The sequence below is a fragment of the Phascolarctos cinereus genome, unplaced genomic scaffold, assembly GCF_003287225.1.
Source record: "Phascolarctos cinereus isolate Bilbo 61053 unplaced genomic scaffold, phaCin_HiC Scaffold_1;HRSCAF=81, whole genome shotgun sequence".
NCBI lineage: Eukaryota > Metazoa > Chordata > Mammalia > Diprotodontia > Phascolarctidae > Phascolarctos > Phascolarctos cinereus.
In genome coordinates this window covers 27,223,936-27,239,982 of record NW_027555514.1, presented here as the reverse complement: position 1 = coordinate 27,239,982, position 16,047 = coordinate 27,223,936, and the positions used below count along the sequence as shown (strand labels likewise).

The 16,047-nt window shown below is 41.4% G+C and overlaps 1 protein-coding gene across 8 annotated transcripts in view; it reads right to left on the bottom strand.

Moving 5' to 3' along the window:
- The window catches only part of NEK10 (NIMA related kinase 10), a 242,095-nt gene that overhangs the window by 18,428 nt on the left and 207,620 nt on the right, over nt 1–16,047 (bottom strand). For 7 of the 8 annotated variants that reach the window (XM_020993333.2, XM_078151323.1, XM_020993335.2 and 4 more), the window contains 2 exons: nt 13,968–14,068; nt 2,128–2,238 (listed from right to left, as the gene is read on the bottom strand). In XM_020993333.2, coding sequence (XP_020848992.1) covers nt 2,128–2,238; nt 13,968–14,068 — 212 coding nt within the window. The remainder of the gene's footprint in view (nt 1–2,127; nt 2,239–13,967; nt 14,069–16,047) is intronic. The other variant, XM_078151319.1, reaches the window with a different exon arrangement.

The following is a 16,047-nucleotide window of genomic DNA, read 5'->3' as shown; positions in this document are numbered from 1 at the left end:
TTAAGAGGTTAGCTCAGATTGCCTTATAAGGTTGCAAAACATAAACAAGTTGAGCTCCACTTGAGACCCCCTCAAGTTACCCCACTTCCCTTTAGAGTCTCTTGATTAATGGAATCTCATGGGTTAATGGAATTAACAAGAACCTACTCTCTGGCAGACAGGGGCACAGAGAAGCTGGTGAGAAGGCAAGCTGGATGAGTTTCTTGGCCACTTAGCACATCAGGTGCAGAGAGGAAGATGACATTTCATTAGTGACATATGAACCAGGAAACTCAACCAACCTAAGAGGAGAGTATATGTGTATTTTTAAGTGGTGCAAAGTTGTAGCGGTCCAGAGAGTCGTCGTTCCAATCCAGCTACCAGGGAGACTGGGAGCCATGGTTGCTTTCATGCTATAAGACCAGGATTTGCACTGTTCTGTAAGCCTGAGATTTTGCTGTATGTCATTTTAATAATGATGAGATTTTAGCAAACCCAATCTTTCCTCAGAAGTTCTGAGCTTCTGACTGTTTAAAATGTGTTTGGTGTGCATTCCTACTGCAGCATGTAAATATTGTAGAGTAAATAGCTGGAAACTCCTTCTGTCCTGTTTTGATCTCCCATGGCCATGTGTCTATGCCCTACTCACCAGTCCAGCCCATGAGAGAGGCAGGAGCTCTCTGATCTCAGCAGAGGTGGTTTTATGCTTTGTTTATCTGCAGCTGCCTGCATTTTTACACCTCCCTTCTTTCAATATGGGCATCGGTGAAGCAAGATGTGGATAAAAACATTCTGTATCTATTCTTTTTTTTTAATCAAAGAACCCATCCTATCTCCCAAATAAAGAGCAGCGGTACACTTACCCATTGAGTTTGTGATGGGGAACAAGAACCTTGGTAAAGAAAAACTAGCTGATCAAGTGTGGAGGCTGTGCCCAAACTGATACACTCAAAATCTTGGAAGAAAGTCTTTGGGCCCTAACCTCATTGAGCCTTAGTATACTCAGCCATAAAATGGGGCTACTGCAACCTGTAACATCTACCTCCCAGGGATGCTGGGAGGATCAAATGATAAATTATGTGAAAAGTTCTTTGGAAAGCCCAAATCAGCCAATATTATCGCTAATAATCATGAAAATAACAAGCTCAAGTAGGACTAGAGGGATTGAGAGCTGGACTCCTCAGGATCAGGAAGACCTGGAATTGGATCAGGAATTGGAATCCTGTCTCAGATCCTTACCAGCCCTGTGACCCTTGGCAAAGCAGTCAACCTCTCTTCAGTGTGTTCATCTGTAAAACGGGCATGATGATCTGATAATAACTCACAGGGCTGCAGGGAGGATCAACTAAGATAACATGTATGTAGGGTGCTTTGTGCTTTGCCAACCTTAATGCTTTCTATACGTGTTAGCTACATTATTATTGTTGTTGTTATAATCAGCACTACCCCTTCTCTGAATGGACTCATTGCACCGTGGTGACTTGGGTCTATCTGAGAATGGGGAGTCTAGTGGTCCTTCCTCAAAATGGTGCCCTAGACAAGGAGTGGTGGCCCCGGCCTCGGCTCTGCTTTTCTGTGTAGCTTCTAAAACTCCTCCATGCCCTAGCTTCCCCATCTAGAACATAAAGAGGCAGCCTATCCACACAAGTGCGGCAAATCATGCAATCTCAGGGCAGGAGAGGACGGCAAAGGTCATCAACCGCTCCCTCATGCGGTGGATGACAATACTGGGCTTCTTGTTCACCATCACAAAGCCAGCCAATGGTGGCCCAGGGGCTAGAACTCTAGTCCTCTGAGTCAGAGCCTAGTGAAGTAATTGAAGATTAGCAGCTAAAGGGGCAAAGTATTTTTTTAAATTATATTTACATAAAATAACAATTCATTTCTTCAGCTTTCTTTTATCCCCATAGTATTTAAGGAATATGATACTGCCTTCCCAGAAAGACAGCTGGAGAAATCAAGAGAATTAAAGAGAATTAAAAGTGTTGCTTTCCCTCATTTTGTACCTCGAGCATGAAAGGTTCCCCTGCGCCCTGCACAGAGGATCAATGAGGGCACCACGGGAAAGGGAATGGGTCCCCCCGCCCCCGCCCCAATGCACTGCAGCCGATACCAAGATGAGCTACTGCCATATATAGAATACTGTACCTTTTTAATTTCAGATTTCAAGTTACAAGGATTGCTCTGCTGGCTGAAGAGGGATTTCTTGAATCTCTCAATAACCCTTCTTTTCAAATTGTGGTGCAGAGCAGGAGGGAGCTGCAGGGAATCAGAAAACAACCATCATGACCTAACTGAGACCACCGCAGAGCAGCCTTGGAGGTCCTCTGGATGGAAAGGCTGCGTCATGATAGTTAACGGCATTAGAATCAGAACTTGAACTTGTTTCTTAGACCACGGGCTAATTATATGTGTGTATGTATATGTACATATATATGTACATATACATATAATTATATAATTTTTGTATGCTACAGCCCTGAAAGAGCATATGTATGTGTGTATCTACTTACGTATGTATGTACATATATGTATATGCACATACATACATGTGCATATATACATATATATTCTCTATATATCTATTCTACATGCTATACTGTATATATGCACATATTGTCCATATACTGCACTATATTCTGTATATAGCAAATATACATTATGTAATGTGTGTTTGTATATATATATATGTATGTATAATATATTTATATATACAGTTTCTATATTTAAAAGACTGCTTTTATTTACCTCTCACTTTTCATTTCCATTAATATCATGTCACCATTTGCCATGGCCAAACATGTTATAAACACATTCCATTTCATCTCCATGCCTTTGAACTAGCTGTGCTCCATTCTTGGAATGGCCTTACTTCTCCTCTTTGCCTCTTCGAATCCCTAATTCCCTTCAAATCTCAGCTCAAATGTTGCTCCTTACATGAAGCCTTTACTGTCTTACCCCCCCCCACAAATTACCCTGCACTTATTTTGCATCTATTTATATATATACATATGTATGTATGTATGTATGTATGTATATGTATGTGTGTATATGTATATATACGTACACATCGTCCCTCCCAGTCGAACGTAAGATCCTTGAAGGCTGCCATTTTTTCACTTCAGTCTTTGTATCCCCAGCACCTAGTACTAGGCTTAATAAATGCTCATTGATCGGTTTCCATAATATCCAAATGGGTCTTGACTAAGTCCACCCAAAAACTAATTTACATACTGAGTGCCATCATCAAGGCACAAGGTGGTATTACATATTTACTGGGAGCTAGACACCACAGCAAGGCATAGGATGGGAACTACAAGGTCTCTTAGGGGCCACGAAGGATTAAATCCAGAAAACGGGATCATAGGATTTGGAGCTTGAGGGCTTAAGCTGGGTGGCCTCTGAGGTCCCTTCCAGCTCAAGATCTATGATCTTATCAACACAGAAATTACGTTTCAGAGCAGGGAAGAGACTTGCCCAGAATTGCTCAGGAAGTGAGTGGTAGAAACCAGAATTTGAACCAATGTCCTTGAATTGGTTCCAAACACTACAAGAAGATACCTCTGAATTGACAAAGGAGTCTAACAAAGGAGGAGGGCTGCCTCTCCATCAGAACAGGAGGAGAGAATAGATAGCTAGTGCACCTAGTATAGACAGATAGAGAAATGTCGAGCTGATGAGTATAGTACATGGGAGAGCCCCCATCAGATGATCTTGATTTCCTGTAAAGAAGTCAGCTCAAGGTATCTATATGAGAACTACAGGAAAGATATTTAGAGTCATAGCCCCACCAAAGGAAAAAAGACCTGGATGCCACAACATAACAGGAAATACATGAAAACACCAACATTGCTAAAACAAGTCTCCTTCAGATGAACACAGGCTCTTCCCTGTACCAAAAACTAAAACTAAAAATAAATATAAACCCCAGTCCGTGCCATTGCACCCTGTCTCCTCTTCCCTGTCAGTGCCGATAGGTACATATTGCTCCTACACAAAGCAAAATATACTTACTGCCTCTATCTTATGACCACCAGTCACTCTCCCAACTCCTTATATCCGGCTTCTGTCCCCACCACTTTTCCGAAAATGCTCTCCTCCTACTCGTTGTTACGGAAAATACTTTGTCAGACTTTCAAGTAATAATCCATAGTAACATCAATTGGTCAATAAACACCTATGAAATGCCTACTATGCGCCAGGCACTGTGCTAAGCTCTGGGGATAGGAAAAGAGGCAAAAGGCGGTCCCTGCCCTCAAAAAGCTTGCAATCTGAAGGGGGAAATAAGATACAAACAGATGTGTACAAAGCAACCTTTATACAAAATAAACAGGAAATAATAGTGCATTTTTATCACTATGTCTCCAAAGTTACTAATGATGTCCTTAAAACGCATGGAACATTATGAGCTCCCTCTCTTTACCAACTCTGCCCTTCAGATAACCTCATCATCATGCCCCATTTTCTCCTTCTTTGCTTTACCTCCTTTCACAGTCTAAATCTTTGAACAAGGTGTCTACACACATTACTTTTACTGCCTCACTTCCCAATCCCTTTTCAATCTCTTGTAATCCAGTGTCCAGTCTTATCATTTAACTGAAACCGTTCTCTCCAATGGCTTTTGCTTTGTTTTGTTTTGTTTTTCAGTTCTTATCCTGTAGTATATAACAGAGTTGACCAACCCTTCTTGGCAAAGGCACTGGAGTGGTTTGCCATTTTCTTCTCCAGCTCATTTTACAGATAAGGAAACTAAGGAAGACAGGGTTAAGTGATTTGCCCAGGGTCACACAGCTAGAAAGTGTGTGAGGCCAGATTTGAATCAGGAAGATGAGTCTTCCTGACTCCAAGCCCTCGTTGCATCACGTAGCTTCCCCTCCCCTCTATCTTACCTTTATGGAACAACATACTCCTCTACTTAGCTTTGAAAACCCTTCCCAATCTGGCTCCAATGGACTCTTCCAGGCCTTTCGCCCCCCATGTTTTATGCCTTCATGCATTCTACCTTCTGGTCATAGTGGCCTCCTTGATGTCCCTCCACATGACATCCACTTTCCACACTCCTCTGCAATGCTTGGAATGTGATTCTTCCTCACCTCCTCCCTGAAGAATCATTAAGATTCTGTCGAAGTTCAATTCAAACCCCACCTCCTACCAAAGGCCTCTCCTGATCCCACTAGTTGCTAGTGCCCTCCCTATGGAAAATGCTTTGTAGAAATAGCAAAGTGCAGTGGGTAGAGCACTGTGCTTGCAGTCAGAAAGACCTGTGTTTGAATCCTACCTTAGACACTTACTAGCTGTGTTATCTCAATTTTTTCAGCTATAAACTTAGGATAATAAGAGCACCTGCCTCATAGAACTGTTTTGAGATCAAATACTATAAAACATATTCATCAAAGTGTTTTGCAAACCTTAAACCACAAAAAATGTTAGTTATTGTTACTGCTGTTCTTCTCTTTGTACATTTCTTCCCCTGCCCCATTTTCTGTAAATTCCACGAGGGCACAACTAGGACATTTTTAGTTTTACATGCCCAGCATGCAGCATGGCTCCTGGCATATAAACAGGCGCCTAATAATTGTCCTTGGTACTGCCAAATGGTTCAACACCAGGAACAAATATTATTTTATTAATGGAAATGACATTAAAGAGTCATCAACATCTCCTTCGCCACTACACCCTAAGGACCATGGGATTTTTCCATCTGACTTGAAACCAAAACCTTCCATATGTGTTGTCTCCCCCCATCTAATAAGAGCCCCTTGAGAGAAGGGATTATCTTACCTTGCTATTTGTTTCCCCAGTGCTTAGCATAATGCTTCACATTTACTAGGTGTTCAATAAATGCTTTATTCATTCCTTTGTTCAATAAATGTTCATTAAATTAATTTTCTCAAGAAAAGAAATAGCCTCCTAAATGGTCTTATTACATCTCCTCTATCACCTTTCCCACTCATCTTCCACATTTCTCCCTGAGTACTCTTCAGATGTACCACTATGACAATGTCACTCCTCTATCCAAAAGACTTTCAGTGGTTTCCCACTGCCCACCAAATAGACATAAATCACGACCCTGGCATTCAGAAATCTATCCAAATTTCTCAGCATTTTGCCTGGACTTTGCACTAATCTCACCTTCCCTTGTTTCATAGTGTTTTGTCTTATGGGTTTTTTTTTTTGCACATTTGTCCTTATTTGAATTATACTGTAAACTATTTGAGAATAAGGTCTGTGTCATACATTACAGACACTCGGTAAATGTTTGTTAAAGTGAATTGAACTAATTGAGCTGTGATTAACGAAAGACAGAAGAAAAGGCAGAAACACAACATGCTTCCCTTGAGGCACGAGAGGGAAGAAAGGAGGTGGTAGGGAAGAGTCTATCCCATATAATCATAGTCATCTCTCCAAAGCTTGCTAGACAATCCTTCCAATGCCAAAAATCAGATTTGTCATCAACTCAGAACAAACTGGGTAGTTGCCTAGGATTGTCTTGATATATGTATAAAGAAGGGCAAACATGTACAACCAGCTATTTTATATATACTGAACATTCATAATTCAGGAATGTATTACTTGGGAATCATCTTCTCATTACCACTCCTTCCAGAGGGAATGTTTCCAATACTGGCTTTCATCATCAGGTGATAAATTCAAATTAACTTGGAACTCCTGAATATAATTATGATGGAAAACTTCCAACTAACTCAGGTCTGCACTTATTACTTACAGCAAGCCGAAAATAACTTTTTTTATATAAACAACCTCTTTATTCCAATTAAGACTTATACATAGGGTAATATTAGAACACAGTTTTATTAAGATTAATAATGATAGTGAGCATTTATATAACATTTTAAGGTTTACAAAACACTACAAATTTGATCCTTACAACAGCCCTCAGAAGTAGTTACTATCGTTATTTATAGAGAAAGAAACTGAGGCTGACAAAGGTTAAGGATTTGCCCAAGGTCAACACAGCTATTAAGGATCTGAGACAGGATTCGCACTCAGGTCTCCTTGACTTCAAGTTCAGCTATCGATTGTGCTTATCCATTGAACCACCCAGCTAGTCCGTCAAAATGGGCTACACCCCATCTTTAAGTTTTCCAGGTAAGTTTTTACGTCACCCACTAACCAAGAACTCAGGCTATGGTTTAAATAATTATCCATGAGACTGTTCTCGTATACAAAGTAATAATACATCTTTATAGAGCACTTTGAGAATAATTCCAACTTGTATGACTTATAACAACATGCTTACTCTATGATTTCTAATGTTTGCCTGCCTTGCAAATGCATGCAAGGGAACTAGGTAAGTGGGTATGGATTGGATCAGTATAAACTCCTGATTATTAGAAAAACAAGTCAAAGTATGAACGTCCCGCTAGTGGAAGGAAGGCTATCAGAGTAATTTTCATTGAATCGCAGAATTTGAGAGTGAGTAGGGACCTCAGCACCCATCTAGTCCAACACATTCATCAGAGTATGTCTGTTAGAACACACCCAATGAGTGTCAACCCTCAAGGCAGCCCACTCCACTTTGGGAGTTTTTTGTTTAATCATTTTTCAGTCATGTCTGACTCTTCATGTCCCCATTTGGGGTTTTCTTGCCAAAGATCCTGGAGTGGTTTGCCATTTCCTTCTCCAGCTCCTTTTACAGATAAGGAAATTGAGGCAAACAGGGTGAAGTGACTTGCCCAGGGTCACAGCTAGTGTCTGAGGTCGGATTTCAACTCAAGAAGATGAGTCTTCCTGATTCCAGGGCCAGCATGCTACACACTGCCTCTCCATTCCACTTTAGAACACCTCAAATCATTAGGAATGTTTCCCCACCTCTTATAAAGCCTCCATTTCTCTCCTAGTTCTGCCCTCTGGGATCAGACAGAACAATTCTCATCCTTTCTCCAAATGACAGCCCTTCAAATAATTGAGCATAGACATCATGTTGCCCAAAGTCTTCTCTCCCCCAGGCTCAACATACCCATTTCCTTCAAACAATTCTCATGGACGCGAGGCCCTTCACATCCTTCATCTTGCCATTTTATATACACTGAACATTCACAATTCAGGAATGTATTACTTGGGAATCATCTTCTCATTACCACTCCTTCTGGAGGGAATGTTTCCAATACTGACACCACCCAGCTTGACACCATCTTGACACCATCCGGCTTATCCACCTGCTTTTTAAACCAAGACTCCAAGAGCTGATCACATACTTCATCTGAGCCAGGATGAGAGCACAGCACCCTAGTTCTATCACCTCCCTCTTCCTGGAAGCGCCCTGTCTCAGTCTGAGACTGCCTTCGCTTTTTGGCTGCCATTATCACCCTGCAGATCCATTCAAATCACCAGATCTTATTTCAGAACAACCGTTGCCTCCCATGCCTCTCCACTCTTACAGTGGAGAAGTTGACCTTTCGTACCCAAATGCAAGACTTCACATCTATCTCTCCTGAATGTTAATACCTTATCAGACTGGGCCCAAGGATCTAGCCTGCCAAGATCCTTTCAGATCCAAATTCTGTTATCTAAGGTATTAGTTCCTCCTCCTGGCCTTGTGCCATCTGCTAATTCCAAGTCAGTGACGAAACTATGGAACATCACAGGGCCAAGCACAGCCTCCCCTGGCACTCCCCTGGAAAATTCTCACCATCTGAATCTTAAGTGACTACTCTTTGAGTCTGGCCATCCAATGAGTTCTGTAACTGTAACACATAAAAGGTGCAGGATATCGCATTCCTTGCTACTGGCATTCTGTTAAGTCTGTTTTTGTTTTTTAGTGTTTTATATTTTATTCCCCTGCTTGGAAAAACCGTAGTTGTCGCATAAATGAGCTTTGGCTGATTCGCTCCTTTCTTCTAGGCAGCTGGTCAGTTCTAAAAGCTGCTGCACAGATTCAAAGTATTGTTCTTTTAAGAATATTTATCAAAACAAAAACTCCAGACATCCTTGTTTTAAAGCAAGGTCCCTGCATTGACTGAATGGCTCATTCCAAAGCAGCCACCCAGGAGGCCCCTGCCCTAATGGAGAAACCATTCACGTCGGATGTTCTGTAAGCTCAAATACCGGTTTTGGTTTCCAGCAGGTGAAATTATCAACAAACTCCACTCTTAGCTTGCCGGCCTAAGATTGCCATTTCAGTTTTGACGAAAATAGATGTCAAATCAGTGAAGACAGGGTAAGGATGTTTTAACATCCTGTCTTTTAAAATAGTGGCTTTTACATTATTTTCCCAGAGCCAACCAACCTGTTTCCATGGAAACTGCATCGAAAGGGCCCCAGCAGCCAAAAGCCAGAACTCTCCCTTGTATGTTTCATCTGGCGGCTGTCAATCGCTCTGTACCTGCAACTTTGAGTAACGGCCCCAGCTTAAGTCTCCCAGAGTTGAGGCTTGGAAACACCTCCACAAAGAGAAATTCAGCTCTGGCCGCTCTGCTTTGTATCTGACAGGGTAACAGATGTAACGTTATCAGGGACAGAGGACTCTCGGTTCTGATCCGGGCAATTAAAGCCACGACTGATACAGAACTGCAGTGTTAAACTTGGCTTTCCTGTCTGTCCTATTTTAAAAGCGTCTACTTTGTTTAGTACCATAGGTTAAAGTCCCCAAGAGGGATATCACTTTCTCCCCTGTACAGTGTTGCAAACTTTGAATTATTCTGCAAATGCATTTTTAATCAAACTTAGAGCAATGAATCCCATCTTGCCAGGGAGTGAGGAGTCATTTGTTAACCCATGGCAGTTTAAGTGCCCAAAAGAAGGATTTATAAGAACTTTATAATATTTATAAAAATTTTACTTTTTACCTTAATAATGCTTAGAAAATAGATAACGATACCTAATAGGTCCATAAAAATTCTTTATCGTATATAAATTAGCATGGCAGGCATAAAGAAACTATATATACATTTGAAAACATATTTTTTCCACATAATCCTCAGGAGCTCAAGTAGTTATTAAGGTTAATTCCATTAAAATAAAGTTAAGGCTTATTTTTAAACTAGAATTCACTATGTAATGGAAATCCTTTTGAAACAGAGAATAATACTTTGGATACAGGTCAAAGGCAATTGCTGCATTACAGCAGCACCTTATCTATCTGATTTTGTAGGGGAAAAAGTATTCCACATAAGTGAAGTTTTCAGATAACTGAAGCTTAATGGAATAAGCATTTATTCCCGTTGGAACTCGTTGAAAACCATCTTTACGCATAATTGGAAAAAATAAAATACTATTAAGTGACAAAACAATATTATCCCATGTGATCTTCACAGCAGCCGCGGGAAGCAGGACATATGATTCTCCCCATTTACAGCCGAGGAAAGTGAGGCACACGCTGATCAAGTAAATTACACAGATCTCACAGCTAGTGGGAAAGGCCAGATTCGAATCCAGGTCCTCCTGACGTGAGGGCCGGCGCTCTAGCCGCCTGACTTGGAGTCTGGAAGATCTGTGAGCACCAACACTTTGTATTTCAGCCATTTTTACGAGCACAGTTCTAGATCGCGCGTGTCATCCTCAGTTTAGAATTCTGACTTCTAAGGATATGTCATACACTTTCTGCCCTCACACGCACAGTAACCAAGCAGCTCTGGTACGCTTGAAGATTTGAGATCCCTTGAGATCACGCTTACTAGCTGTGTGTCTCCGGACAAGTTATTTAACTTTCATCTACCTCAGTTTCCCCATCTGTAAAATTAGACGCATAACAGCACTTACCTCCTGGGGTTTTTGTGAGGATCCCATGAGATAACACATATGAAGTACTTTGTAAACCTTACAAACCTAAGTAAATCCTAGCTATCATTATTATTACTACTATTATCATTATCATTATTACTCATAGAATTTATAGTTCAGTAGCAGACAAATAATAGCATAGGCAGTAGAATGCGATAAAATGCTTCAAAAGATTGGGGGTTTATCCGGATCCTCCCTCAGAGTGGGATGTTTTCCTTCGAAAGCAACTGGCCACCTTACATTGGGGGGCTACTTGGCATCCCCACTTTGGACCTCCAGAGATATTCAGAGGGAGGGAAGACAGCATTCCTGCTCCCCCCAAGACCCAGTGGGAAGTAGCCACCAAGCTGAGACATTCCACCCAGGAACTGGGATAGGGAGGAAATTAGGATTCGCTCATCTAAGCCAACATGTATTTCAACCAATTAGAAAACACGTATGAAGTGCTGACTACGTGCCAGGCACTGCGCTGAGTGCTGGGGATACGAAAAGAAGTAAAAGGCGGTCTCTGCCTTCATGGAGCTTACAGTCTAATTGGGGAGACAACAGGAAAACAAATCTATACAAAGCAAGCTATATACACTATAAACAGGAAATACTTAACAGGGAAGACAGTAGAATTAAGAGTGGTGGGGGAAAGGCTCCAGTAAAAGATTTAGTGGGGCATTAGTGGGATTTTAGTTGGGACCTGAAGGAAACCAAGGAAGTCAGTAGGTGGAGTGAAGGTGGGAGAGCATTCTAGGTATGAGGGAAACAGCCAGGGGAAGTGCCTGGAGTCAGAAAAGGGGTGTTTTGTTCATGGAAAAGCCAGGAGGCCCACGTCACTGGGATCGAAGAGCGTGCGGTGGGGAACACGGTCTAAGAAATGTGGAAAGGTAAGACCTATGATGTGCCCAACACCGTCCGAGGGAGACAATGCAAAACGAAACAGCCCCTGTCCTCACAGAGCTTATGTTCTACAGGAGGTGAAGAACACGGACACGCAGTAAACAAAGAGGCTGTCTGCACAGGCCCCGGAGGAGGGATACGGGGCCAGTCTGCGCCCTGCAAAGCATCTCCTATCAGCGTTCCCTGGCACCTGAGAAAGAAGACCGAAGCCCCCGAGTGTGTCCAGAGTGGGGTTTCTGTGCCAGCAGGAAGCCTCTGTTTTGCAGAAGGCTTATGACATTTGTCATGATGCCTATAGCTTTCTGTTGTTGCTGTTGCTTGTTTGTTTGTTTTGGCTAGGCAGTGGGGTTAAGCGACTTGCCCAGGGCCACACAGCTACTAAGCGTCATGTGTCTGAGGCCAGATTTGAACTCAGGTCCTCCTGACTCCAGGGCCGGTGCTCTCTCCACTGCCCCTCCTCTAGCTTTTCAAAAGCGAGGAGAGTACTTAATTGTCCAGAAATAAATAGCACGGCATATTTTGAGAGGAGCGTGAGGTACTACAGAGAATGGGATTGGGAGAAGTCTCGGTGCTGTGCAGAGAGCTGGGTTCAAACCCTTCCTTAAACATTTACCAGTTGTGTGTCCCTGGGCAAATCAAGCAACCTCTCTGGGCCTCATTTTCCTCTTCTGTAAAGTGTGGGGATTGGACAAGATCTCATCTGAAGCCTCTTCTACCTCTAAATCTATAATCATATGAGATCTGGGTTCAAATCTGATCTGCAACGCGGATAAGCCATGTGACCCCGGATAAATCACTTAGTTTTTCTGTACCTCAGTTTCCTCATCTATAAAATAAGTACAATTATGCCTGTAGCACTTCTGTAAATGTCACTTATTATTACATAACCTAAGTGATTATTTTCTATCACAAGTAACTGTTTTTAACTTTCTTTGTATCTCCCAAGCACTTAACATAGTGTTCAGTACACTGTAAGCTCTTAATCAAAGCTTGCTGGTTGGAGGTTCAAATAATTTCACAGCAAATTGTTCTTATGACTTGAATAATTGATTGCAATTTCAACCACCAACATCCTTTGATAAAAGGCTGTCCCAAAAGTCTTGGTGAAACTTTAAGGGCTTACGGCTGCACCAAGACTTTTGGGACACCCCAGTATAATAAAAAAAAATTAGGATGATAATAATACATATCTATTCATTGGAAAACCTTTATTCAATGCCAGGCTTTGTGCTAGATCTTGGGGCTATGAAGACAAACAGCTCTTGAAGGTTTAGAGCAAGAGTTTTTAGCTCGGGACCCATGAACTTCTTAAAAAATATTTTGATGGATTGCCATATAATTGTTTTCCTTCATGATTCTGAACCTTTTATTTTATAGTTTTAGAAAATCTTGAAAAGGGGGTCATAGGCTTCACTAACTGCCAAATGGTTCTCTCACACAAAAGGCCCCACATCCCTGGTTTGGAGTGTTTTGCCCTGTGTGAATTATTATGAGTGTTTATCTCCATTTTTATAATTGAGGAAATGAGATTGCAAAGTGATTTGCCTAAGTTCATATAGCTACTATGTGTCATGGCTGAGATTTGAACCTTGACTCCTTACTATAAATCCAACACACATTTCTACCATGGTTTAAACAATATGTTACGTATCCTGGCAATTATTTAACAACCAGCTTTTTGAAAGAAAAAAAAGAGGTGTGACACACACTTTAGTTTCATCTGAATTATTAAATTTTTCTCCACCATTTTCTAAAGCCTAGACAATCAATGGAACAATAAATCAAGCCTGGATTCACAGCGTTTGCCTATTTCTAGGAGCATCAATAACCATACCGAAACTAGAACAATCAGGTCTCCAGAGCCAGAAAGGGACGTCTGTCTCCAGCACATCTTTGCTTGTATTACCTTTGACCAGTCTAGCATTTTATGAGCCACTGCAAAGCCTATCCCTTGACAGCCCTAGATTCAAGGCATCCACTTCTGGATGAGGCTGATTGGAAGACTTCTCTCCCTCTCCTTCCTCTTGCTTCCAGGCCTGCTTTTCTGGGAACCCAATCTTCTCTGCCAGCCTCACATCCAAGAATCTGAATGGTTAGCCATTTGAGATACATGTTTCTTTGCCATCAACAATATATAATAACTTGCAATCAAGGAACTGGGAGATCCAGGCTCCCTGAGAGCTAATTATTCACCTAACTCTCTCATCTGTTGGCCAGAAACTGGTTTCCACCATGCTGAGGTAGAGAGTGAGACAGCAAGCACTCACTGCTCCATGGCATCCAAAGTCATTCCTTCACCAGCAGAGCTGCCGGGAGACACTGGAGACCAAAGGACAAGAAGAAGAGAAGGCACCTACCTGGGTGATGTAGATAATTTTGTGCAGCTGAATTAAGATCTGCTGAATGGGATCGCTGATCTGCCGCACTTTTCTCTGGGACACAGCAATCCCTGCAGAAGCTGGAGGAGATAACGCTACTGTTAGAACAAGACCTCCATTTGGTGCTTTCCAAAGTAAATGTTAGCGAAGGCTACTGTAATAAGCAATGGGACTTTGCTGTGTTTAATTCTGAAAAGGATGTATAAAAGTGGGGAAAAAAAACAGCAGCCACTCTCAGGTCCCTAGCAAAAGGAAAGTCCTTCAGAACAGTGGCAAGGTTTCACTAGTTGGGACCATGGAATATAGGATTCTTTTGTTTCTATCAGCCTGGACATCACCTTGTCACTAGAATATTAAGCTCTGAAAGTTCGCCATTACAAAATGCAGAATGAGACACAGTCAAAGTGGGAATTAGTCTTGCTTGACTATGAATATTTGTTACAATTATTTGGTTTTCTTTTTTGGGGGGGGAGGAGGATGCGAGGGAAAGACAATTTTTTAAAGTTTTTAAATTTTACCATTCAGGAAAGAGGCTGTTTACTGCCTCTTGGTATTTCGGCCTATAATTAGCATTTGCTACCATCACTGATGTTCTAAGAACAGCCAAGCTTTAGGTACAGCTCACAGGATCCTACAGTTAGTACTGGAAGGGACCTTAGGAGTCCAATCCTCTTATTTTTTAAGATGAAGAAAGTCCTGGAGAGACTAAACAACTTGCCAAAGGTCACACAGCTAGCAAGTGTCTTAGGCAGGATTTGAACCCAGGTCTTCCTGACTCCATGTCCAGTGCCCTATCCACTTCGAGGCTGGCATGATTTTCTACTCATGACCCTTTAAAAAATTAAAAACATAACTCTTTATTATAACAAATAGTAACTCTGAATAGGACAAAGGATCATGCTATACATAGATCACTTTTAAAGAAATGCACACCTAAGTACAATTAAATACAGTCTTTATATCTTTACTGTTACAGATACTTTTTTCACCTTGGTTTTCCCCCCAGGATCAAGGAGAAACTTCTCTTTAACTCACATCAGATCCTTAGGTTAGATTCAGAGCCTTGGTATTAAAATGCCAGCAGACTGCTTTTGATGGTCACCATAACTCCTCTTTCACCACCACCCCCAACCCTCATCAACCTTGTGGTCACTAAGGTCCCAATTCCACTGCTCTGGCCTCTGCATCAGTCTCTTCCTTTCCTCTGCCTTCCTTCATTTACAAAGCCCAAACGTGAGACAACACAGAACATCCATTCTCTACCCACGCCATCCTGCCATGACTGCTGGAAGTGATCCCTTCCTTCCTGAGTCCCTCAGTCCTGTCTCTGACCTCCATTGTGTATTCAGTCCCCTTCTAACTTGTATGACAGGTATTTGTCTCCATGTCTCCCAAACTTTTGGGGATAAGGAGTGTGTCATCTTATGGTCACCTCTGTAATCCCACCAACGCCCTGCACATGGTTCATACTTAATATGTGTTTATGGAAGTGAACTGAACAGCAGAATATCTTTCTCTTTCCATATTCAATGTTTAGCACGATGCCTGGCACATAGTAGGCATCCACTAAATGATGACTTACACCTTCCCTGAACCTCTCATTTCTTGGCTTTCTTGGCAAGACCTTTGATGATTGAAATTAGAATAGTTATTCTCTAATTATTAAGAGTTCTAACAGTATTTAATTTAATTATTTAATGCATACTGGCTTCTGGTGGTACTGTTTTCAGAAAGCTTGTATGTCTTCATTTGAAAAGTTATATTAAAGGCATGTAAACAAATTTTTTTGAGTTTTTAAAAGGCTGAAAAATAGTCTCACCACAAACATTATAAGATCTGTTTTTAAGACATAAAAGTACAAATAAAATATTATCTACATTCCAAAAGGTATACTTTTGTCTCTCTTTTTATTTGTTAAATAAATTTTGCTGATATCTTTTGTTATTGCACTGATTGCCTGAATTTTCCAGTGTTCTTCCCCTTCTAGAGAGTCATCCCACATAAGAATTTGTTTTACAAGAGGAAAAAGAGAAAGCATATTAGCAAAAATAATCCATAG